General features: G+C 39.4%; 1 protein-coding gene and 1 non-coding gene across 2 annotated transcripts; one reads left to right on the forward strand and one right to left on the reverse strand.

The window, feature by feature from the left end:
• Nucleotides 1–969: 969 nt before the first annotated feature.
• LOC128068885 (solute carrier family 22 member 10-like) lies at nt 970–27680 on the forward strand. The gene is made up of 10 exons (XM_052662150.1): nt 970–1353; nt 2301–2404; nt 5768–5922; nt 6022–6190; nt 7716–7839; nt 10350–10465; nt 20788–21002; nt 23023–23131; nt 25043–25246; nt 27626–27680. The coding sequence occupies exons 1-10, from the start codon at nt 970–972 to the stop codon at nt 27678–27680; spliced, it is 1635 nt and encodes a 544-aa protein (XP_052518110.1).
• Nucleotides 3863–3969, reverse strand: LOC128069279 (U6 spliceosomal RNA). Its single transcript, XR_008201535.1, has one exon. It is a non-coding gene; the product is annotated as a U6 spliceosomal RNA (small nuclear RNA).

Raw genomic sequence — 27680 nt, forward strand, 5'->3', positions numbered from 1 at the left:
ACACAGCACTCCGGAGAGCAGCACCTGCTCACCACCACTTAGAGAAAGCCTGAGGGCAGCAGTGAAGACCAGAACAGCCAAAAATGAACAAATGAATAAAAACTTTTTCAAACATAGAGGACTGGAAAGTTGTAGCTTGTAAACTGTAAGTATAAGAAACTTGGAATTGTTACTTTGAAGTGAGTAAATATATACTCATGTAGGTATAGTGGAACATTACTAGAGATAACAAGGCCAGGCACATTTTGATGAAATGATCAGTTCATCAGGGTTTTGACCGGTAGCACATAAAAGACCCTTAATATATTCCGTAAGTGAAAACCTCAGAAGATAAGCCCTTAGGTGATCTTACCGCTGTCTTTCTTCAGTATCTTTATTTGAAGGATTTAAAAATCATTGTGTATTCTTAGTGTGATTGAGACTGAAGCACAATAGCAGTTGCTAAAAGGTAGTAATTGTACCACAATTCACTTTGTTTTAATTAGAAACAAGGGATTATATTTTGTTAATTATTGTAGCCTAAAGTCAGTATAAATAAGAAAAGCACTCACTTTCTGTTCTTTCCACAGAAAATTCATAGAGCAGTTCACTTCTGTATCTCTCAAATTCTGTTTTCCAGAAATGACCGAAGACTGTGTAGCAGGTTTATTTTAGATTATTTAAAAACCATGTTCATGTCAAAGTCCAATGATGATTTTACAGAATCACTGAGGACAAGCGCATTAAGTGAGTAAACCTTTAAACAGATTTAATGTTCATCAGATAGAGGAATCTTTGGTAAATAATTTTCTCTATGACTTTACTAAAAAGCCAATACCTCGTGATTCCAGAAGGACTGAGGACACTGCTTCCACTGCTCTCTTACAGCAGCAAAGTGACGAGAACCGTTGATGACAAACTGGTGTGAGGTCACATAGATTCCATGTGAACTAATGAAAGGAAATTTTTCCCTCCCTTTGCCTCTTCACAATGGCTTTTGAGGAGCTCCTTAATGAAGTTGGTGGCCTGGGAAAATTCCAGATCCTTCAGATGGTTTTAGCTCTTCCTCTTGTTGGGATAGCAGCCTGTCATATACTGTTGGAGAACTTCACTGCCGCCATTCCTGGTCATCGCTGCTGGGTCTACATCCTGGATAATGCCACTGGGATCCTCAGCCCTGATGTCCTTCTGAGAATCTCCATCCCACTGGATTCAAACTTAAAGCCAGAGAAGTGTCATCGCTTCCTCCACCCCCAGTGGCAGCTCCTTCACCTGAATAGGACCTTCCCCAACATGTCTGACCTGGACACGGAGCCCTGTGTGGATGGCTGGGTGTATGACCACAGCCTGTTCTCCTCCACCATTGTGACTGAGGTAAGGCCCCATTTTTCTCTTCTGAATAGTTGGTGTGGGTGTTTAGAATAACATAAAATAGACACTGTTCAAATCTTCAGTTACTGAGAAGATAATGTAATGAGTTCTCTTTTACTCTTTCAGTGGTTTTTATCTTTTTATTTATTTATTTTTTAATTAATTTATTTATTTTACTTACAATACTGTATTGGTTTTGCTTATCTTTTTAAATTGCCAAGAACTTACATTATAATCACAGCTTTCCTTGTGGCTCAGACAGTAAAGAATCTGCCTGTAATGTATGAGACCTAGGTTTGATCCCTGGGTCAGGAAGGCCCCCTGGAGAAGGGAATGGCTACCCACTCCAGTACACTTGCCTGGAAAATTCCACAGAGAGTAGAACCTGGTGCATGGGGTCACAAATAGTCAGACACAACTGAGTGACTAACACTTTCACTTCCTTTTTAATTAAAATTGAGAATGAGGAAATCAGAAAACTGGATATGAATTTTACTGTCACCAAACTTAAAATTTAATGAGGAGGTTGATGTTTAGATAAGTACATGTTTGATATAATGTGTAAAAAATTGTTTTTAGTTGCATGTTCTCAGCCTAGTTGTAATTAAAAGTACTTCTATTAACTTTAAAAAATTCCATTTCCTGACTAATTTTCAGAGAAACAAATCAGTGTATTTCACTCTAGGTGTGATCCAGATATCAGTGATAAAAAAAAAAAACTCAACTATTTTCAGTGTATGGAAAAGATTGAGGTATGCAACACTAAGTGAATACAAAGATTGGTCCTGATAAAATCTGAAAGATTGAGTTGAGAATTTCTAGAAAAGCCATGCTTAAACTGGGACTTAAATAGTATAGGCGAGTAAATGTAGGAAAGGAAAGCAGAATGTACTCACTGAGGGCTTTAAAATGCTGTGGCGCTCCTCTGTGCTGGTTTCCTTCTCTTCCAGTGGGACCTCATATGTGATCACCAGTCACAGAAATCAGTGGTTCAGTTTGTATTCATGGCTGGAATGCAGGTGGGAGGCTTCATATACGGCCATCTCTCAGACAGGTGAGTGTCTCCCAATCACTGCTGCCCTTCCACTGTGTGTTTTCACAGTTTATGATTGTTTCATAGAGAAATCATTACTGAGTTCCCATACACAATTTACACTGTGGGTTGTCTTGGTTCCCAGGAAGTTATAGATGGAAATGTAGAATTAGACTCATTCTGATGCATGCCATTTTGTTGCCACTGGGCTCTCTGTACTGGACACAGAAATGTCACCTCCATATATCTGAGGGGAATTTCAGAATAATACTTAGAGGTGAACTATCATAAACTTCATTTATAAAGTTGAGAAGGAGTTACCACTGGGAAGAAGAGGAAAGTGATTCAAGACAGGAAGTTCTTGTTCTGTGAAAAATGCCACTGATAATTTGATAGGGATTGCATTGAATCTGTAGATTGCTTTGAGTAGTTTGAGCAAACTCTAGGAGATAGTGAAAGTGAAAGTGAAGTCGCTCAATCGTGTCCAACTCTTTGCGACCCCGTGGACTGTAGCCCACCAGGCTCCTCTGTCCATGGGATTCTCCAGGCAAGAATACTGGAGTGGGTTGCCATTTCTTTCTCCAGGGGATCTTCCCAACCCAGGGATCAAACCCAGGTCTCCCACATTGCAGGCAGGAGATAGTGAAGGGCAAGGCAACCTGGCATGCTGCAGTTCATAGGATTGAGAAGAGTCAGACACATCTTAGAGACAGAAAAATAGCAATGCGTTAAAGAAAAGAACCTCGGAATTTATGAAACAATCACTGACATAACTGAAGGGCAAAGTAGTTCTCTATTCATAGCTGAGAACGTCAGTACTTCAGTTTTAGTAATGGATTAAACATCTATGCCAAATAATAGTAAGGAAATACAAAACTTGACCAGCACTACAAACTACTAGAGCTAACAGACATGGATAGAACTTCCTTCTTGATGAAAGAATACACATTTGGTTCATGGAGTATTCTCCAGACTTGACCATGTATGAGGCTCAAAGCCAAAAATCAGAAAATTTTGCAAGATTTCTAGGCTTTTTAGATGTCCTAAGGTGACAATGTATGATAAAAAGTAGGGCTAGTGAATTAACCAATCTGTAAATAGTTTTGTTCTAATTGATAAAAAAAAAAGGCAACATCTTAGACGTGGAATTGTTAAACCATCTCTGAGACATGTGAGTCACGACTTATTCATTTAGGTTGGCAGCAGAGGAGCAGAAGCAACTATAGAGTGAGGGCTGTGTGTGTATGTGTTCATATTTGTAGTTTGATGATAACCATTGATGTGTGTGCATCTCCTGGCTGTACTACAGGAATGCATTGTTAAGTAATTAATTCAATGAAAACACACTTCTCTGCTAATACTTTAATAGCTGAGTTTGAATAATGAATCCTCTTAGAAGCATTATACTTTGTGTACTCTGTTGCTTTATGTCTCATTTTTAACTGAACATGAAGTGAATGTAGTATTTCTTTTTTTTTTTAAAATATGGAATGCTTCATGAATTTGCATGTCATCCTTGGGCAGGGGCCATGCTAATCTTCTCTGTATCGTTCCAATTTTAGTATATGTGCTGCCAAAGCGAGCACTGAATGTAGTATTTCAATCACAGCTCTACCAATATCTTTGTCTAGAGGCCTGTTGTCATTTTTCTCTTCTCTGAAATTTTTGTCACCAAGAAAGGCATGATTACGTTTTTTTCCTTAAAGATGAAGTGGTGGCTCAGACAGCAAAGAACCCGCCTGCAATGTGGGAGACCTGGGTTTGATCCCTAGGTTGGGAAGATCCCCTGGAGGAGGGCATGGCAATCCACTCCAGTATTCTTGCCTGGAGAATCCCCACGGACAGAGGAGCCTGTTAGGCTACAGTCCATGGGGTTGCAAAGAGTTGGGCATGACTGAGCAACTAAGCACAGTGTATTTTTGGTTAATGGCAAATATTCAAGATGTGTGAAATAGCATGATACATAACTGTATGATCTTAATTACATAAAAATGGATGCTTAGTTGTGTAAATACACAAATGAGACCTAGAAGAACACATTAAATGGTAAACTGCTTGTGAATATGAATGACTTAGTTTTTTCACTTTTTTTTTGCACATATTAACTTTTAAGAAACAAATGTTATTTAAAAAACCTTTTTTTAAAATATTTTCTGTGATTACAACAGAATGAAATTAGAAAACAGAAGCAGAAGAAAAACTGGAATTTTTACAAATACATGGAAATTTATTGTGACTCTTACATAAACCTTAACAACTTTGATGCATTGTTTCACTGATCTTTTGCATCAGTTGCGTTTTAACCTGTCTGGTTCTAGAGACCAAAGTACACTTTCATCTCTTTTGTGTCCTACACTGCAGGGGTTAACAGTCAGTTGCCTGTTGCTCTGGCTAAGCCATGAGAATATCACCATGGTAAAAGAATAAAAGCAAAATATAGCAGTACAGCACAACCCAAATAAAAGTACATCGGGTTGATCAGTTGGGGCTGTCATACCCTGCTAAACTAAGGAAAAACACAGTGTGGATCTTGGAACGCCAGGTCAGCTCAAGTTCAGAACACTGCTTGTGCACACACTAAGATGTTTTCCCAAGGCATATGCGGGTCTATGACCTCCAGTTAGGTGGTAGCCCTTGTACAAGAAAATAACAAAGACAGTTTAAAGTAATCAATAAAACAAGAGGCGTGACCAGGGACACAGGAAGCTGACTTCATTGTAACACAATAGATACTTTCTGCTTGCCAAGACACTAAATAAAAGAGATGTGATCCAAGAAACAGGGCTCTTGACCCAAGAGGTCTTGAGTCCCCCAGTCCCATCTTTAAAACTTTAATTCTGTCTCTGGTTTCTTTTTTCCAAACTGTGTGTCGACCGCTTTTGATACCTACCTGCTGTGCTGGCTGCAGCAGTACACACTATAGAGATTCTCTACTCTGCTAAATACATGAGTTAGTACAATGAGTGCTTATAGTATATTATAATTTCCAACACTGTAGTTTTTTTATGGGCTTCCCTGCTGGCTCAGATGGTAAAGAATCTACCTGCCTTGCAGGAAATCTGGGTTTGATCCCTGGGTCGGGTTTCCTGGTGACTGGGTGATAAAGTTTCGGTAATGTTTTTTCATACAAAACATCATAATACTTGTTTAGGTAACATTATACCTAATGTTTTTTAATACAAAACATTATACCTACTTGTTTAGGTAACAAGGAGTGTTACCTTGAAGCGATTTCCATTGTTGACCTGGCTCTTGTGTACTCAAGCTTCTGGATACAAAGAATCACTTATTAAAACATTTTCTAAACTTCAAAGTATGTCTTTTTAATTTTTCACCACAGATTATCACTACCTCCATAATCTAAGATGACTCTCTGTTTCTTAGGTTTGGGCGAAAGTTGATTCTCAGGTGCTGTTTGCTCCAGCTCGCCATCTCTGGGACCTGCACAGCCTTTGCTCCCACCTTCCTCATTTACTGCTTGCTACGCTTCTGGTCAGGCTGTTCTGCTGTGGCCATCATAACAAATAACTGGATGCTCAGTAAGTCAACAGTTTTGTTCTTCATTTTCCAAGCCTTGAATTTGATCTTGAAATTTCACCCTTAGATGACATTAATATCCCAATTGGGTTTTCCTTTAGTTGCAGAGTGGACAAGGTCCCAGTCTAAAGCCATGGTGATAATGCTGATAACTTGTGCTGTTAGTATTGGACAGATGATGCTAGGAGGACTGGCTTTTGTCTTTCGAGAGTGGCGCACCCTACAGCTGGTGGTGTCTATACCTTTCTTTGTCTTCTCTTTCTCCTCAAGGTATGAGCATCTCTCTCACTGTGTTTTAAGGGAACCTGGGATGAAAATGCTTGCTGAATTGGGATATACTGATTCTCTCTCTCTCTCTTTTTTTTTAAATTTTACTTTGCAATACTGTATTGGTTTTATTCCCTGAACCCTTTCTTATTGTTTCTGCCTAAACCAGGGTCTTTCACCTGTTTACTCTGTTCAATTTGAGATTTGAGAAGCAGAACACAGAATAACAATGAGCTTTCTGCCTGGGAGTTCCAGGTATTTTCTGCCATTTTGCTTCCTAAGTCTTACCCAGTGTTGTGCCATTGAGTTATTCCAGTACTGTTTTTCTTAATATAAAATATATACTTAAGTATATTTGAAAGATAAAGCTTCAATTTTTTGGCTTTGGAATGAATATGATATAATCAAGTTCTCAATGATTTTCTATGTTGCAGGTTAAATTGGATAAAGGAAGAGGCAGAAAATGTATTCATAGAGCAATTTAACAAAATAGCAGCTTAATTTCTCCAGAAGAGAAAATGACATGCAGATTGGGATGATTTACATTATGTATTCATCAGTCTGTCTTCCCTTAAGTAATTTTAACGAACATTTATTTATGGATAATCTCATCCCTACACTTAAAACCATTCTAGGGAGAGTCATATTCAGCAGATCCCAGAAAGATTGCTATGGATTTAGTACAGTGACATGAGTACAAAGAGAGAGAAATAAAAAGGATAATCCACATCAGACTCATCTGCTAAGTCATTCTATCTTCTTAACCAGGAAGGTGTGTTTATTGTCTCTGTTTATTGATAAGGAAACTGGGGCAGATGTAAATAGGTGACCCCCATTTATGTAGCTGTTGTTGTTCACTCAGTGGTGTCCGACTCTTTATGACTCCATGGACTGTAGCACACTAGGCTTCCGTACATTTGCATTCCACCGACATTGCTGGAAATAGCAGGAATATTGACAATATTTGTTGGCCTAAAAGTGTACATGGTTGGATGACATCACCAACTCAATGGATGTGAGTTTGAGTAGGTTCTGAGAGTTGGTGATGGACAGGGAAGCTTAGCATGCTGCAGTCCATGGGGTTGCAAAGTGTCGGACTTGACTGAGTGACTGAACTGAAATGCATTTGGGGATTTCCTTTTTCAAGATAATATATATTATGAATATATGCTATGTGCACAAATGTGCTGGATTTCATGCTTAGCTTTGGAGGGAATTATGCAAGTGAGGGACTCTCAAACTTAAGCTTCTTAGGCCTCTTGGAAAACCTTCTGCTGAGTAAGCAGAGAGGCAATCTGACTGTAAACTCTAAGATCCTTTGCATGTAGAACATCTTTCAGATGTACTACATAGAGTGGTCATTCTTGTATTTTCCTAGCAGTATGTAACAAAACATGAGCTCCTCTTCCTAACCCAGTACTTGAAGTGGTGAATATTGGTTTGAAGGCAAAAAGCATATGCTGTAATTAACCATATGACAAATAAGCAAGAAGGAACTGGCTGCACTTGTGGGCCCTTCTTTTATCAGGTGGCTGGTGGAATCTGCACGGTGGCTGATTATCACCAATAAAACAGATGAAGGATTAAGGGAACTTAAGAAAGTTGCACGCAGAAATGAAATGAAGAATGCTGAGGCAATCCTGAACATGGAGGTGAGCAGAAAGGGAAGATGGTTACCGCTGAATGGGAGTCATAAACTGACCCCTGCTTTCTCCTAATGAAATAGGCAAGCTGCTTTTCTAACAAGGGCAGCTAGTTGAGAATACAAATTCCATGGTTCTTTATGGCCATAAAGGCCATAAAGCTCATAGAGAAGAAGCTTTGAGCACTGTACAAAGCTTCTTCCTTTAGCTCACTTCCTGATCTGACTGTATAGCCTATGTACTCTCTAGGATGCCCTGACCCCTCTGTGCTCTCATTTTCAAAATTTAATGGTTGCCATTTAATTTCCTGGAGTATCCCTTAACTCCTTACCTATTCCATCATATCAACATCATACCTGTGATTGCAAGTGTAATATTGTTCAGTTGCTAAGTCATGTCCAACTCTTTGTGGCCCCATGGACTGCACCTCGCCAGCCTTTCCTATCCCTCACTATCTCCTGGAGTTTGCTCAAACCCATCTCCATTGAGTGATGCCATCCAATCATCTCATCTTCTATCGTCCCCTTCTCCTCCTGCCCTCAGTCTTTCCCAGCATCATGGTCTTTTCCAATGAGTCAGCTCTTAGCAGCAGGTGGCCAAGTACTGGAGCTTCAGCATCAGTCCTTCCAATGAATATTCAGGGTTGATTTCCTTTAGGACTGACTGGTTTGATCTCCTTGCTGCCCAAAGGAACTCTCAAGAGTCTCTTGCATGAAATTCAAAAACATCAATTTTCAGGTGCTCAGCCTTCTTTATGGTCCAACTTTCACATGTGTACATGACTACAAAACCATAGCTTTGACTATATGGACCTTTGTCAACAAAGTGAAATCTTGGCTTTTTAATGGACTATTGAGGTTTGTCATAGCTTTTCCTCCAAGGAGCAAGTGTCTTTTAATTTCATGGCTGCAGTCACCATCTATAGTGATTTTAGAGCCAAGAAAATAAAAGTTGCCACTGTTTCCACTTTTCCCCAACTATTTGTCATGAAATGATGGGACTGGATGCCATGATCTTAGTTTTTTGAATGCTGCGTTTTAAGCCAGCTTTTTCACTCTCCTCTTTCACACTCATCAAGAGGCTTTTTTGTTCCTCTTCACTTTCTGCCATTAGAGTGGTATCTTCTGCATATCTGAGGTTGTTGATACTTCTCCTGGCTATCTTGATTCTAGCTTGTGAGTCTTACAGCCTGGCATTTTGCATGATGTAATCTGCATGTAAGTTAAATAAGCAGGGTCACAATGTATAGCCTTGATGTACTCCTTTCCCAGTTTTGAACCAGTTCATTGTTCCATGTCCATTCTGTTGCTTCTTGACCTGCCTATAGGTTTCTCAGGAGGCCAGTAAGGTGGTATGGTATACTCATTTCTTGAAGAATTTTCCACAATTTGTTGTGATCCACACAGTCAAAGGTTTTGGCATAGTAAATGAAGTGGAAGTAGGTGTTTTTCTGGAATTTTCTTGCCTTTTCTATGATCCAGCAGATGTTGGCAATTTGATCTCTGGTTCCTCTGCTTTTTATAAATCCAGTTTGTACATCTGGAAGTTCTCATTTTGTGTACTTTGAAGCCTAGCTTGAAGGATTTTGAGAATCACCTTGTAACATGTGAAATGAGTGTAATTGTGCAGTAGCATGAACATTCTTTGGCGTTGCCTTTCTTTGGGATTGGAATGAAAACTGACCTTTTCCAGTCCTGTGGTCACTGCTGAGTTTTACAAATTTACTGACATATTGAGTGCAGCATTTTAGCAACATCATCTTTTAGGATTTTAAACAGCTCAGTTGGAATTCCATCACCTCCACTAGCTTTGTTCGTAATAATGCTTCCTAAGGTCCACTTGACTTCACACTTCAGGAGGTCTCACTCTAGGTGAGCAAACACACCATCGTGGTTATCTGGGTCCTTCAGACCTTTTTGTGTAGTTCTTCTGTGCAGTCATGCCACCTCTTCTTAATCTCTTCTGCTTCTGTTAGATCCTTGCCATTTCTCTCCTTTACCGTACCCATCTTTGCAAGAAATGTTCCCTTGGTATCTCCAATTTTCTTGAAGAGATCTCTAGTCCTTCCCATCCTATTTTCCTCTGTCTCTTTGCATTTTTTCACTTACGAAGGCTTCCTTATCACTCAATGCCATTCTCTGGAACTCTGCATTCAAGTGGGTATATCTTTCCCTTTCTCCTTTGCCTTTCACTTCTCTTCTTTTCTCAGCTATTTGTGAAGCCTCCTCAGACAACCACTTTGCCTTCTTGCATTTCTTTTTCTTTGGGATGGTTTTGGTCTCTACCTCCTTACAATATTATGAATCTCCATGCATAGTTCTTCAGGCATGCTGTCTATCAGATCTAATCCCTTGAATCTATTTGTCACCTCCACTGTATAATCGAAAGGGATTTGATTTAGGTCATACCTGAATATATTACACTAGAAAGAAAGGACACACATCTCTCCTATCCTACTGGCACTCATCAAAATACCTGGCACTATACTAGCAAATGATACTTGTCTGCTTTTGTTCAAGGGTTTGAGAGTGACGATGCAGGAGGAGCTGGAGGGAGCACAGACCAAAACTACTGTGTTTGACTTTTTCCGCACACCCAACCTGCGTAAAAGGATCTGTCTCCTCCTCTTTGTGAGGTGGGCTACCCACAATGTATGACAACTTGAATGGGAACATGAATCTGTTTATTACAAAAGGTTATGATGGTGTTGTGAGAGGGAGGGCTTATTTGTGGTTAAAAGATGAGGAAGAGAGAACAAGATGGCGAAGGAACAGGTGGACGTGGAGTTCATCTCTCTCCACGGATACATCAGGAATACACCTTGAGACATAAAAGTGCATGCAGAATACCAGTTGAGAGCAGACAGGAGTACCTGACCAGTAGAAAAGAATATACAGAATCATGCAAAACTCGGTAGGATGAAGGAACTGGGCTGGGGGCGGGGGGGGGGGGGGGAATAGGAGTGTTAGTAGGACTGAACCTGCCCTTGGTGGGAGGGGCAACTGAAGCAAGGGTCCAATCCCCACAATGGGACAATTGTCTGAGTCAGAGGAGAAACATTTAAGGCTGAGAGTGAAACAGCTGATCTGTGGCAGCCTAAATGGAATGAGAATCAGACAGTCCTTGCTGCAGCCATACACACCCTGGACAGGGATGTGGGTCCCCTGGAAGGCATAGTGGCTGGGACCTGGAGTTTGGGGATTGTGGCGTGATCCCAGGGTGTGGGCTGCTGTTGACTGTGGAGAGACAGATTGAGAGGAGGCTAGGCAGGGGGTGGATTGTGGTGGGGAATGCCGGTGGAGGAAAGCCTGGCAGGCATGGAAGCAAGGCGATACTGCTGAGTCACACATAGTGGCTGGAGCCATCACTGTAGCCTCTCTGTCCCCACACACCAGCATCAGTAGCTGAACAATAGAGAGCCTGGCCCATCAAATGCCTGACACACTGAACTACAGAGCAGGACCTCACCCAGGGTGCTCCTTTCAGTGACTGATATGCCGATCTACAGAGTAGGACTCCAGCCAGGGGTACCCCTCTATGTGCCTGATGCACGGAACAAGAGAGAAGGACCCCAGGCAAGGGAGCCCTCCAAGGGCCTGAACAGGTGGAGCTACGAAGAAAGAATGGCCAAAGAGGCCTTCTGATTGCCAGCTACAAGAGACTTGAAGAAAGACTCTGATAGGGCCATAACTTCTGCAGCAGAGGCAGTCCGTGTCCCTGCACACTTGGTGCCGCCAGGGTTCCTGCAAGCCAAGCAGCTGTGCCACCTTCATGCTCAACTCTGACTGGGGCAGAGCTGCCGCAAGGCAAAAAAGTCTTGCGTCTACGCACACAAGGTCACTTCAGTCGTGTCCAACTCTTTATGACCCTGTAGACTGTGGCCTGCCTGGCTTCCCTGTCAGGGAGGGTGGTTCTCCAGGCAAGAATACTAGAGCATATTGGCCAATACTGGTTGCCATACCCTTCCAAATCACTATATTTCCTGCTGCTCTAGCTGCCAACTTCCCTGTGTACCTGGTGCTGCCAGAACCCCTGTGATCCAAGCAGCTGCACCACCTCCACACCTGGCCCTCACAGAGGCAAACCTCAAACCTCCAGGGCAACCTCAGAGGCAAACCCCAGTGGATGACCCACATGTAGAGGTGGAAATAAAACCATGGTTGAAACCCAGGGGCAGTGTGGCTAGGGAAGAAGACCCAAAACCTTCCCACCAGCTGAACAAGCTGCAGATGAAATCCACACGATCAGCTAGGTGGACTCTGTGTCTATGGAGTATATAAAAGTTTGTTGAGAGCTCTCTCAAAAGAAAACGCATTAGTTCTGATAGCTGTGGGCCTTGGAAGCAAGAACACATAGGAGTAAGACCAGATTAGAATCTGAGCTGCCCCCACAGCAGGTCCAGAGGTCAGCACAGTGTTGGAGAGCATCCTAGGGAGGTGAGGTGAACTGTGACTCCCAGCGAGGGAAAGGACTCTGACAGCAGTGACTCAAGAAAAACATTTATTATTCTTACGTTTTAACTTGTTCTGTAGATTCTTTTGGATTTTTTTCTTTCTTCTTTTTCCTCTTTTCCTCCCTCTGCTGTAGTTGTCAATTTTATTGGCACTATGAAACCTAATAAAGCTTTTGAGCTTTTTTTTTTTCAGTGACTTTTTTTTATTGTTGATATAAGCCTCTGCCTCTATATTGGGCTTTTGCAGTTCTGTGAAGTTTTCTTTTTTTTCCCTCTTTTTAAAATTTTAATCTTTTAAACCTATAACTATTTTTCTACATTTATTCCTTTGTTTGCTTTTCCTACTGTTCTTTTCCCCTTGCAGTTAATCATTAATGTATACAAATCTTCTTCATCTACCTCTATTTAACTTTGCATATCTATTCTTTCTTTCCTGTCTCTCTTTCCTTTCCTCGCAACATAATTGTTAGTTTTGTTTTAATTGCTTTATTCCCCTCTTGGCACCTTGCTTTAGTTTTGTTTTCCAGTTTGTCTTTTAGTTAGTTTTGTTCTTAACTGGTAAATATAATTTTTGATTTCTTTGTTTGCCAGGTCAATCTACTGTACTTTATTTCTGTTGGACTGTTTTCACTTTGCTTATGGGTGTATATGTATATGTGTATATTCCATTATTTTGATTATTATTTGCCTGACTTTATAACCACCATTTGTCTGAGGTTCATCTTTGGTGTCTCAGTTTTGCATTTTTGTTTTAATCTCACTTAATTCCATAACAAGCCACTTGTGGAATCTTTGTCGGTGACCAGAGGTCAAGCCCTGAGCCTTTGGAGTGGGAGCACCTACTCCAAGACCCTAGACTTTTATCAGAGAACTAACCCAAGTACCAAACAGTGAGAACTCACACAAAGGAAACCGCTTGAATACAAGACCCCACATCACCCAACCACCAGTAGCACCCTGTGAGTGCTACAGTGTTTAGATGAAGATGCCTCATCTAAACAACAAACAAAACAACAATAAAAACCCAATCATCAGCAGACAGGATTACCACCTCACTCAGCCTTGCCCATCAGAGGAAAAACATACAAACAAATAAACAAGCAAACAAAAACTCAGCACAAATCTCACCCTATATGAAGCTTATGCAAACCACTGCACCAACCTTAGGAGGGCAGAAATCAAAAGGAAGAAATAATTCAACCTTGAAGTCTTGGGAAAGGAACCTCAAACACAATAAGTTAAAAAAATTAATGAAAAGGCAGAGATATACTACACAAATGAAGGAACAAACTAGAAACACAGAGGTCTAAATAAATGAAGAGGAAATAGGCAAACTACCTGAAAAATAATTCAGAATAATGATAGTAAAAATGATCAAAAACCTTGAAAACAAAATGAAGAAAATGCAAGAATCAATTAACAAAGACCTAGAAGAACTAAAGAATAAACATACAGAGACAAACAACACAATTACCAAAATTAAAAATACTCTAGAAGGAATCAATAGCAGAATATCTGAAGCAGAAGAATGAATCACTGAGCTGGAAGATAAAATGATGAAAATAACTTCTGAAGAGCAGAATAAAGTAAAGGAATGAAAAGAACTGAGGATAGTCTCAGAGACCTCTGGGACAATATCAAATGCACCAGCATTTGAATTATAGGGGTCCCAGAAGAAGAAGAGAAAAACAAAGTTTATGAGAAATTTTTTGAAGAGATTATAGTTGAAAATTTTCCCAGCATGGAAAAGGAAATAGTCAATCAAGTCCAAGAGGCACAAAGACTCCCATATAGAATAAGCCCAAGGAGAAACACACCAAGACACATACTAAACAAACTAACAAAGACTAAGTACAAAGAAAGAATATTAAAAGCAGCAAGGGAGAAGCAACAAGTAACATACAAGGCAAACCCCATACACCTAACCGCTGATCTTTCTGCAGAAACTCTGCAGGCCAGAAGGGAATGGCAGGATATATTTACAGTACTGAAAGGCAAAAATCTACAACCAAGATTACAATACCCAGCAAGGATTTCATTCAAAATTGATGGAGAAATAAAAAGCTTTTCAGACAAACAAAAGTTAAGAGAATTCAGTATCACCAAACCAGCTTTACAACAAATGTTAAAGGGACCTATATAGTCAAGAAATACAAGAGAAGAAAAAAGATCTACAAACTCAACCCCAAACAGTTAAGGAAATGGCAGTAGGAACTTGCGACCCCATGGACTGTAGCCTATCAGGCTTCTCCGTCCATGGGATTTTCCAGGCAAGGGTGCTGGAGTGGATTGCCATTTCCTTCTCCAGGGAATCTTACCAACCCAGGAATAGAATCCGGGTCTCCCGCATTGCAGGCAGATGCTTTACTGTCTGAGCCACCAGGGAAGCCCTAATAGGAACATACACATCAATAATTACTTTAAATGTAAATGGATTAAATGCTCCAACCAAAAGACAGACTGGCTGAATGAATACAAAAAAAGAAACCCACTTCAGACCTCAAGACACATATAGACTGAAAGTCAGGGGATGGAAAAATATATTCCATGCAAATGGGAAGCAAAAGAAAGGTAGAGTAGCGATCCTCATATCAGATAAAAACAGACCTTAAAGAATACTGCAAGAGATACAGAAGGACACTACATAAAGATCAAGGGATCAATCCAAGAGGAAGACCAACAATTGTAAATATCTATGCACCCAACATAGGAGCACCTCAGTACATAAGACATAAGACAAACACTGCTGCTGCTGCTGCTAAGTTGCTTCAGTCATGTATGACTCCATAGATGGCAGCCCACCAGGCTCCCCCATCCTTGGGATTCTCCAGGCAAGAACACTGGAGTGGGTTGCCATTTCCTTCTCCAATGCATGAAAGTGAAAAGTGAAAGTGAATTTGCTCAGTTGTGTTGGACTCTTAGCGACCCCACGGACTGCAGCCTACCAGGCTCCTCCATCCATGGGATTTTCCAGGCAACAGTACTGGAATGGGGTGCAACTGCCTTCTCCAAAGACAAACACTAACAGACATAAAAGGAGAAATTGACAGTAACACAATAATAGTAGGAGACTTTAACACCCCACTCACACCAATGGACAGATCATCACAACAGAAAATTAATAAGGAAACACAAGTCTTAAATGATGCATTAGATGAGATGGATCTCATTTATATCTTCAGGACATTCCATCCAAATGCAGAAGAATACACCTTCTTTCAAGTGCACGTGAAACATTCTCCAGGATAGACCACATCTTGGGTCGCAAATCAAATCTCAGTAAATTTAATAAAATTGAAATTGTATCAAGCATCTTCTCTAATGACAATGCTGTGAGACTAGATATCAATTACCAGAAAAAAAGTGGTAAGAAACATAAACACATGGAGATTAAACAACTTGTTTCTAAATAACCAACAGGTGACTCAAGAAATCAAAAGGGAAATCAAAAAATTTCTAGAAACAAATGACAATGAAAACACGACAACTCAAAACCTATGGGATGCAGCAAAAGCAGTTCTAAGAGGGAAGTTTATAGCAATACAATCCTACCTCAAGAAACAAGAAAAACATCGAATAGACAACTTAACTTTACACCTAAAACAACTGGAAAAAGAAGAACAAACCCTGCCCCCAAAAATTAGTAGAAGGAAAAAAATCATAAAGATCTGAGCGGAAATAAATGAAAAAGAAATGAAGGAAACAATAATAAAGAATAATAAAACTAAAAGCTTGCTCTTTGAGAAGATAAAATTGACAAGCCTTTAGCTAGACTCATCAGGAAAAAAAGAGAGGAGAATCAAAACACAATTAGAAATGAAAAATGAGAGGTTACAACAGACAATGCAGAAATACAAAGGATTATAAGAGATTATTATGAACAACTATATGGCAATAAAATGGATAACTTGGAAGAAACAGGCAGATTCTTAGAAAAGTTCAATCTTCCAAGACTGAATCAGGAAGAAATAAAAATTATGAACAACCCAATTACAAGCACTGAAATTGAAGCAGTGATCAAAAATCTCCCAAAAAACAAAAGTCCAGGACCAGATGGCTTCACAGAAGAATTCTATCAAATATTTAGAGAAGAGCTAACATCTATCCTTCTAAAACTCTTGTCAAAAAATTTCAGAGGAAGGAACATTTCCAAACTCATTCTATGAGGCCACCATCACCCTGATACCAAAACCAGACAAAGATAACACAAAAAGAAAACTACAGACCAAAATCACTGATGAACATAGATGCAAAAATCCTCAACAAAATTTTAGCAAACAGAATTCAGCAACACATCAAAAGGCTCATACACCTTGATCACATTGGGTTTATTCCAGGAATGCAAGGATTCTTCAATATATGCAAATTAATCAATGTGATATACTATATTAAATTGAAAGATAAAACCATATGACAATCTCAGTAGATGCAGAAAAAGCCTTTGACAAAATTCAGCACCCATTTATGATTAGTAGCCTTTAAAAAATGGGCATAGAAGGAACTTACCTCAACATAGTAAAGGCCATATATGATAGGCCTACAACAAACATTATTTTCAATGGTGAAAAAATGAAAGCATTCTCCCTAAGCTCAGGAACAAGACAAATAAGTCCACTTTCACCACTATCATTCAACATAGTTCTGGAAACTCTAGCTATAGCAATCAGAGAAGAAAAAGAAATAAAAGGAATCCAGATTGGAAAAGAAGAAGTAAAGCTGTCACTGTTTGCAGATGACATGATACTGCACATAGAAAACCCTAAAGATACTATCAAAAAATCACTAGAGCTAATCAGTGAATTTAGTAAAATTGCATGATACAGAAATCAGTTGCATTTCTATATATTAACATTGAAAAATCAGAAAGAGAAATTAAGGAATCAATCCCATTCACCATTGCAACAAAGAATTAAATATCTAGGGATAAACTTACTAAGGAGACAAAATAACTACACAGAAAATTATAAGACACTAATGAAAGAAATCAAAGATGACATAAACAGATGGAGAGATAGTCCATGTTCCTGGGTAGGAAGAATCAATATTGTGAAAATGACTATACCACCAAATGTAATCTACAGATTCAATGCCTTCCCTATCAAATTACCAATGATATTTTTCACAGAACTAGAACAAAAAGTTTCACAATTCATATGGAAACACAAAAGATCCCGAATAGCCAAAACAGTCTTGAGAAAGAAGAATGGAGCTGGAGGAAATCAACCTTCCTGAATTCAGATTATACTACAAAGCTACAGTCATCAAGACAGCATGGTACTGGCACAGAAACAGAAATCTAGACCAATGTAACAAGATAGAAAGCCCAGAAATAAACCCACGCACCTATAGGTATCTTATTTTTGACAAAAGAGGTAAGAATATACAGTGGGTGCAAAGACAACCCTTCAATAAATGGTGCTGGGAAAACTAGACACCTACAAGTAAAAGAATGAAATTAGAACACTTCCTAACACCATACACAAAAATAAACTGAAAATGGATTAAAGACCTAAATGCAGAACTAGAAACTATAAAACTCTTAGAGAAAAACATAGGCAGAACACTCCATGACATAAATCAAAGCAAGATCCTCTATGACCCACCTCCTAGAGTAATGGAAATAAAAATAAAAGTAAACAAGCCTGATTAAACTTAAAAGCTTCTTCACAGCAAAGGAAACTATAAGCAAGGTGAAAAGGCAAGGCTAGAATGGGAGAAAATAATAGGAAATCGTGGCAGATTCATGTTGATGTATGGCAAAACCAATACAATATTGTAAAGTAATTAGCCTCCAATTAAAATAATTAAATTTAAATTAAAAAAAACTGACAAGGGACTATTTTCCAAAATAAACAACTAGCTCATACAACTCAATGCCAGAAAAACAAACAACCCAATCAAAAAGTGGGAAAAAGACCTGAACAGACATTTCTCCAAAGACATACAGATGGCTAACAAACACATGAAAAATCCTCAACATTGCTCATTGGTAGAGAAATGTAAATTAAAACTACAATGAAATATCATATCACCTCACACTGATCAGAATGGCCATCATCAAAAAGTCTACAAACAATAAATGCTGGAGAGGGTATGGAGAAAAGGGAACGCTCTTTCACTGTTGGTGGGAATGCAAATTGATACAGCCACTATGGAAGATGGTATGAATAAAACCTCCATATGACCAGCAATCCCATTCCTAGGTATACACCATGAGGAAACCAAAATTGAAAGAGACACATGTATCCCATTGTTCATTGCAGCACATTTTACAATAGCTAGAACAGGAAAGCAACCTAGATGTCCATCGACAGATGAATGGATAAATAAGTTGTGGTACATATACACAATTGAATGTTATTCAGCCATAAAATGGAACCCATTTGAGTCAGTTCTGATGAGGTGGATGAACCTAGAACCTACTATACAGAGTGAAGTGAGTCAGAAAGAGAAAGATAAATATCGTATTCTAATGTATATATATGGAATCTAGAAAAATGGTACTGAACAATTTATTTACAGGGCAGCAATGGGGAAACAGACATAGAGAATAAACTTATGGACAAGGGGAGAGGGAAGGAGAGGGTGAGATGTATGGAAAGAGTAACATGGAAACTTTCATTACCATATGTAAAATAGCCAACTGGAGTTTGTGGTATGGCTCAGGAGACTCAAACAGGGGCTCTGTATCAACCTGAAGGGGTGGGGTGGGGTGGGGAATGGGAGGGAGGTTCAAAAGGGAGGACATATGTATACCTATGGCTGATTCATGTTGAGGTTTGACAGAAAACAACAAAATTCTGTAAAGCAATTATCCTTCAATAAAAAAAATTTAAAAAGAAAGATGAGGAAAACATAGCAAATAAGACTCACATGGAGCTGACTATATTATGAACAGTTCATTATGTCATATCACACTATCAGTCTCCTCATTGATGCTGAGAACTTCTATTGCAGTACAGATTTGCATACTGAATTATCGTTATTTTTTCTTTCAGTTTTCATTGATGCAAGTGTTGCACACAGAAACATGAAGAGATCAGGAATATATATGTAAATCAATGAGTATGTCAGTATGTAAAAATGTAACCAAACATACAGCTCAAGATAGAAAATCGTAAATCCCATGGAGTCCCCCAGTACCACCACCAGCACTACCCCTATTCTCTCCTCAACCACCCTCTCCTTTGACAAACAAAACTTAACAGCTGTTCTGCTCTCCTTCACTGTAGAGGTGTGTGCCCTGATCTCGAGCTTCACATAATGTAAATTATAAAGGGTTCTGGAACGGCCCCTGCGTCTCATGCTCACTCATGTAGATTCACGCATTCAGTTGCATGTAACAGTAGATGATTCTCCTCCCTAGAGTTTTTGTTTCCCATTCCATGAATACACTACAATGTTTATATGTACTTCAATATTGATGGACTTTTGTTTACAATTTGGATACATTTTTTGTGTGTGTTAGCACATGGCCTTCTGTGAAAGTCTTGCTTGTTATCTCTTGAGGGAATGCCTTGGTAGAGTCAGGAGGAGAAATTTTAGATTCTGAATTTTTGAAGATGTATGCACATGGACCAAAAAAAGCACACAGGACAGTATGTATCACTGCCAAACTTAAAGTGACTATTGAACAGTATATTTTATCTCTTCCCAGACATATCTCAGTAGACTGCTGATTCGCTTAACTACATTGTGCTTTTTTGACCTTTTCATATCCACTAGGACATGAACTTATGTGTCTGAATCATAGATGATCAGAATGGAAGGGAGAAGTACAGATAATGGTCAAGAGAAGCCCTGTTTGCAGTTGCTCTGGTGGTTTCTTCTCTTGCAATGTCTCAGTCTAGATCTCTCTGGTGAAGGAGAGCCTGAAAGTGGATTCCATTCCTTTAGGGGCTCCTTGGTTAAAAGGTAGATCCTCACCGGGGATCTTTGATTCCATATCTGGTGGTACAGTTGGTGCATGTTTGCTTTCCTGCATTCTTACATCTTCTTTTAGCCCCGTGAAATCTGATATGAACTTTAAATTTCCCAGAATTCTGTTTGGACACCAGCATACTATGCTGCCAAGTCAAGGGGACACAGGTAGCTTCTTTGCAGTTTTAGTCACTAGTTGAGAAAAGGGAAGTGCTTTGCAGTATTGGCTTTGGGGGAAGAAAGGGAGGACTCTCTGCATACAGACAACCCTCAAAAAGAAGTTATTTCCCTAAATTTTTAGTTTTAATGCTTATGTTTTTAAATTCTCTGTACCAACCAGTTTGGCGAATGAGTCACATTATATTTTTTACTGACAACTCTTTGCTTAGAGACTCCAAAAAGGACAAAAGGAATATTGTTTTCATTTATAGCCATGTAATTATTTATGGTAACGTTACCATCTAAAATTGAAGAAACTAGGTTGAGACTTTATTCTTTAGCCGCCTGGGTGGATAAAGTCATCAGCTGCAGCACCTGGGCTCTCAATCTTACGGCTTGCGTCTTTCTTCTTTCGTTCACTGTAGGTTTGCTGTCACAGTACCCCTTTATGGCATCTCTATGAATCTACAGCACTTTGGAAGCAATATATTCCTGTTCCAGGTCATCTTTGGAGCTCTCACCACCTTAGCCCGATGTCTCGCCCTTGTAGTACTGAATCACAAGGGCCGTCGACCAACACAGATGTTTTTCTTGTTCCTGGTGGGACTTTCCATTTTGGCCAACACGTTTGTGCCCCCAGGTGAGAGGAGAGTGGACTTTGGGGAAAGGAAGGGTCTTTTCCCCATCCGTCAGGGACTGTAATTGGTCACCCCTGTCTGAAATTAGGTTTAAAGAAAGGTTCATATTTTGAGCTAAGTATTCCCCCAAAACAATCTGATGATTTATGAGATTTTCTGTTAATATTTTTTCGGGAAAAAAACAGAGATCAGTGAAGGGCAAATAAGGCATCTTCATCAGATCATGGAAGTGTCTATAAACTGGTAGCATTTATTCCAGACTATCTCCCTAGGGAGCACTTGTTCTTTTGCCCTTTGTCCATTCACACTTTGAATAACAAGTATGGGGGGAGGGCTGAGGCTTTGCACTTATATCCCAGATGACGATCACTTATATCCCAGTATGCACTTATATCCCAGTATGATCACCCTTTTTTTGCCCTCTTTGTTAGCACCTTTGATGACTGGTCCACTTTCCCATCTCTAGTATACACATGTGAGTAGGCTGTTAAATCACCATGAGTACAGCTCTTGCTTATGGTAGTCTCCCAGGAAATGAAAAAAAAAATTCTCCTTTTTCCAAGGAATGAAGGAGTAAACAGCAGGAACAGGATTTAAGCAGATTAAAATCCCTGTCCATTCCATGTTAGATTACTTTATAAGTTAATAGAGCAAAAATACGTATGGATTAGGAGAACCATAATGGACACAATATTTCACCATCTCCCAGTGCAGGAATGTGCTGCACAGCATTAGAGATGGGCGGGCTCTGCTCCTCAGAATGTCACTAATGACACAAGCTTACTCCCTTACAAGAGTGTTCTTTACAATGTTATAAAGTCATAACTAGATTTCTTTTTATACTGTGCAGAGAACTGTTTCTCCAATTTTTTTTAATGGTCCCATTATCCAAACAGAAGTTTCCTTCCTTGGTTCCTCACGTCTAACATTGATGTAGACCTGGGTTCTCTTTAGCCTTTCCACTAACAGAGTAGTCCTGTCTTCCTATTACTCTCTGGTGCCATACCTATGGCAATACTGTTTCTACACTAGGTCAACTGACTCACTGAGGTTTGCCTAAGAGTTTCCTGATTTTTTCCATGAGAATCCCACATTGCTAAAACCTCCTAAATCCCGAGGAACACAGGATGACTGGTCACTTTAAATTCTACACTTTAATTGTGAAGTCCTTAACTTTAGAGCTGAGTCTTCCACATGACAACCCTACTTTCTACAACAAAAATATAACAATATGGGACAGAATAAGTAGATGCAAATTTCTGCCAGACTCACTTTTTCTTCCTGTTCTCTGGCAAATCTCAGATATGCAGAGAGATTTGCTATAATTAATCCAGATCATTTTATGTACATTTTACCACCTATGTTGATCATTTTCTATCTCTCAGATTACAAAAGACTCCATGATCTTTGCTATTGTAATATTTTCTTTTTTTAATTTAAATTTTATTTTTTTACTTTACAATACTGTATTGGCTTTGCCATACATTGACATGAATCCACCAAGGTGTACATGAGTTCCCAACCCTGAAGCCCCCTCCCACCACCCTCCCTGTATCATCTCTCTGGGTCATCCCAGTGCACCAGCCCCAAGCATCCTGTATCCTGGATCGAACCTAGACTAGCGATTCGTTTCTTACATGATTATTACTCAGCCATTAAAAAGAACACATTTGAATCAGTTTTAATGAGGTGGATGAAACCGGAGCCAATTATACAGAGTGAAGTAAGCCAGAAAGAAAAACACCAATACAGTATACTAACACATATATATATGGAATTTAGAAAGATGGTAATGATAACCCCATATGTGAGACAGCAAAAGAGACACAGATGTAAAGAACAGACTTTTGGACTCTGTGGGAGAGGGAGAGGGTGGGATGATTTGGGAGAATGGCATTGAAACATGTATGCTATTGTAATATTTTCTACAACCAACGTTCAAATAGTCTGTGGAGCTGTTGGTGTTGATTAAACTTGCTGGACTCTGATTGGTTCCACACAGTTGTCTTACCCTCTCTCCAGAAATGCAGGCTCTGCGTGTGGCTTTGGCAAGTGTGGGAATCACCTGTGTTGCCGCTGCTGTCACCAGTTACTGCGTCCACTGTGATGAGCTCATGCCCACTCTTCTCAGGTATAAGACTTTTTATATCTCAGGAAGCCTGGTTAAAGTTTGATATATAGTGTCCAATAGTTTAATAAAATTTGTGGTTTAGGGAAGGGACCAGGAAAATGTTCTAATTCCACATATAAGAAGGTGGTAGTTTACCATTTGTAAGTTCCAGGTATGAGTGTAAAACAGAAATACAAAATACTGAATCAGTCAGTTCTAGTGAGGTGGATGAACCTAGAGCCTGTTATACAGAGTGAACTAAGTGAGAAAGAGAAAGACAAATATCATATACTAAGGCATGTATAGGGCTTCCCTGGTAGCTCAGACAGTAAAGCGTCTGCCTCCAATGTGGGAGACCCATGTTTGATCCCTGGCTCGGGAAGATCCCCTGGAGAAGGAAATGGCAACCCAGTCCAGTACTGCTGCTGCTGCTGCTGCTAAGTCACTTCAGTCGTGTCCGACTGTGTGACCCCAGAGACGGCAGCCCACCAGGCTCCCCCATCCCTGGGATTCTTCAGGCAAGAACACTGGAGTGGGTTGCCATTTCCTTCTCAAATGCATCAAAGTGAAAAATGAAAGTGAAGTCGCTCAGTCGTGTCCAACTCCTAGAGACCCCATGGACTGCAGCCTACCAGGCTCCTCTGTCCATAGGATTTTCCAGGCAAGAGTACTGGAGTGGGATGCCATTGCCTTCTCCACTCTTGCCTGGAAAATCCCATGAACTGAGGAGCCTGGTAGGCTACAGTCCATCGGGTCGCAAAGAGTTGGACATGACTGAGTGACTTCACTTCAAGGCATGTATATGGAATCTAGAAAAATGGTATTGATAAACCTCCTTGCAGGGAAGGAATGGAGATGCAGACATAGAGAACAGACTTGTGGACACAGTGGAGGAGGAGAGAGTGGGACAAATGGAGAGAGTAGTATAAACATACATACACTGCTGCTGCTGCTAAGTCGCTTCAGTCGTGTCCGACTCTGTGCGACCCCATAGACAGCAGCCCACCAGGCTCCCCCGTCCCTGGGATTCTCCAGGCAAGAACACTGGAGGGGGTTGCCATTTCCTTCTCCAATGCATGAAAGTGAAAATTGAAAATGAAGTCACTGAGTCGTGTCCAACTCTCAGCGACCCCATGGACTGCAGCCCACCAGGCTCCTCCATCCATGGGATTTTCCAGGCAAGAGCACTGGAGTGGGGTGCCATTGCCTTCTCCGATACATACACTACTGTGTGTAAAATAGGTATCTGGTGAGAAGCTTCTGTATAACACAGGAAGCCCGACCTGGTGTGTGATTATCTAGAGGGGTGGGATGGGGGGAAGGGAAGGAGGCTCAAGAGGAAGAGGATATATGTATAATTATGGCTGATTTGTGTTGTTGTATGGCCAAAACCAATACAACATTTTAAAGAAATTTTCCTTCAATTAAAAAATAATAATAATAAATGAAAATAGGTTACTGAATTTTTATACAAAACATAAATATTTTAAATATTCATAAAAATAAAGACAAAAATAAATGCCTAGAAAAGAAATGGGAAGTACCAAAAATATTAGGAAATAATACCAAAAAATGGATTTAATTTTAATTACTGTTGACTTTGGATATGGATTTTCTAAAGAGTGATGTTTTAATATACAAAGATAATTATCTCCAAGTTTATTGAAGAAGATGACTTGGTGCCATGTACTATACTAAGCAGTATTTCAATGCATCCATTTAAAATGATGAAAATGGGTCTAACACATCTCGATCTTGTCAAAGACAGATGGAAAATCACAGAGTAAATCACAAAATCAAGTGTTTTTCATAAAGCCCATGCATATATAATAATGATGTTTTATTGTGTTACATAATCACATCAAAAAATAGATCATAAGTTACATATGTGGATTTTTACTGGATTATTATATATTCTTGTTTATCCCTTAGGGCAAAAGCTTTTGGATTAGATGCAATGGTTAGTAGGTGTGGGTCAGCACTGGCTCCTCTCCTAATGACCCTAGTGGTGTATCTACCCACCCTTCCCTGGATCATCTACGGAGTCTTTCCCATCATTGCTGGTCTTGTTGTCCCATTCCAACCTGAAACCAAAAATATGCCTCTGTCTGACACTATCCAGGATGTGGAAAATACGTGAGTAAACCTGCTACCATCTCTTGGGAGGGACTGTGTGCTTTGGGTATGTGAGTGAGAAAGGCAACGCACCGGTTGGGTCCTTCAGATCACTGGGGGAGATAAGCCTTGCCCGGAATACTTCCATCTCAGGCCATTGCCTTCATGAGTGGTGAGGTCATGTCTATCCATTACAAGTTCCAGTCTAGACTGCAGAGATCCTCTATACCTTGTTCTTGTTGGTAGTTTTAGTCCTAAAGAGATGATAATTAGCTCTATTGTGATGGCATATCCTCCTGCCCTCATGATGGTATTTAATGATACTCAGATCCACAAGAAAGAAAAAATTAGTTGCTCAGTTGTATCTGACTCTTTGTAACTCCATGGACTGTAGCCATCCAGGTTCCTCTGTGCATGGAATTCTCCAGGCAAGAATACTGGAGAGTATAGCCATTCCTGTCTCTAGGGGATCTTCCCAACTCAGAGATCCACAAGAGCCTGAGATATAAAAAAGGATATTTTAATCAGGAGGCATGGTCACTCATACAAAATAACTGGGAGTGTCATGCTATATCAACAACAACTTGACCAAAATATTTAGCTAGACAAGTTTTATCTCAGTGGAAGAACATGGACAGAAGTCTGAGAAGATTGAATAAATAATGAGAGATGAGGAAGTGGAAACAATAAGTGTAAACAGCACTTTAGAGAAATCTCACTGTATGCATTTGAGATTAGGAAAACCACCTGAAATGGCTGATAGTTGGAGGGGGACAGAGGACAAAAGCAAAACCAATACAGTATTGTAAAGTAAATAAAATAAAATAAAATAAAAAATAAAAGGAGTCTTTATTAAAAATAATAATAATAACAAGCAATATTTCACAGAGTTTCACTACTGGTTAGAAGTAATGAACTGAACTCTTTGAGGTTTTGGTCATTTCTTTATTGTTTCCCATTCTTGTTTGAGTACAATGTGTTAGTCATTCATGCTGTATCATTCAGTGCCCAGAGTCAAATAGATCTGGGATATGAAAATAACTCATATTTAAACGTATGTGTTTCCAACATCATATATTTTATTATTTGCAATTAATGGGTTCTAACCTCATGAAGATATTTGGATTTTTTGTTTTATAAAACAATTTTCCTAATTTGAGTTACGGCATTTCAACTAACTAGATAAGATCTCTTTCTCTGAGCAAGAGAGATTCAAAAACTTTGAGAGAAAAATTAAATTAATTATTGTTAAAAATGGAACAAGCTGTAGAAATTATGCTATTACAATGATTATTTACACTTTTTTCTTGGTATGAAATTGTTGGTATTTATTATAGTTTAAAACAAATAAATCATAGCAAAAAAATGAAATGGTAATAGAGAAATTAATCTTGTTTATGAGCCTGTAAGATTCAGGCAAATTTTGTCACTACACTTCAGGGAAAGTATCAAGGATAGGAGGAAAAAGAAACTAGTAGACGTATTTTAATATGAGAAATATGGTATCTTTGCGACATTGGGCTTCTATGTGGAACTTAATTAGTTCCACAAACTGAGTGAATCACACAACAGAAATGTATTTTCTCACAGTTTGGGAGCTTGGAAGTCCAAGCTCAAGTTGTTGGTAGGGCCACACTCCCTCTGAAGGCTCTAGGAAAGGGTCTGATTCAGGTCTCTCCTGGCTTCTGGTAGTTCCTCGGCTTGTGGCAGCGTAACTTCAATCTTCATATGGCATCTCCCTGGTATGCCTCTATGTCCAAATATCCTCTTTGTATAATGACACCAGTCAAACGGGTTTAGAGATGTAACCTACTCCAGGATGATCTCATCTTCATTAATTATAACTGCAAGAACCGTGCTTCCAAATATGATAATGTCACGTTCTTAGATACTGAGAGTTAAGATTGGATATATGAATTTTTTTATTTCCAGCTTTATTGAGGTATAATCGACAAATTAAAATTATTTAGGATGTACAATATGATTTTTAAAAGGTATACCATGTGATGATTCAACACATGTATTTTTTAAGAAACTTTTTCTGTTATTAACACAACTTTTTAAATAACATATGAATTTTTGAAGGGACACATTTCAATGCATAACAAACGGGGTTAACATTTCCCATTTGCCTCTTGACTTTCTGAAGATGTCCTTGGCCAGAGATCTAAAGAGACAAATGGGAGTAGCATCCTTCAAATTTGCTTTCTTGTCAACAGCTTTTGCAGCATCAGTGTCAATCTCTCATGGATTTTACTGGATTATAAGAAGCTGATGGTTAGAGGATCAGTTTGTGCTTGTGCAGGGAGGGCATCCAAACTTATTTTTTTTTTCTGTTTTTTAATGTTTGTTTCTATTTGCTAATTGGTTGGTTGATTTGCTTCTGTTTTGTTTTTCCAGCAAAAGAGTCTCAAGAGAAGCAAAAGATTTCTACATAAAAGTGACAAAATTTTAA

Source organism: Budorcas taxicolor, chromosome 25 (assembly GCF_023091745.1).
Source record: "Budorcas taxicolor isolate Tak-1 chromosome 25, Takin1.1, whole genome shotgun sequence".
In the NCBI taxonomy this organism is placed as follows: Eukaryota; Metazoa; Chordata; class Mammalia; order Artiodactyla; family Bovidae; genus Budorcas; species Budorcas taxicolor.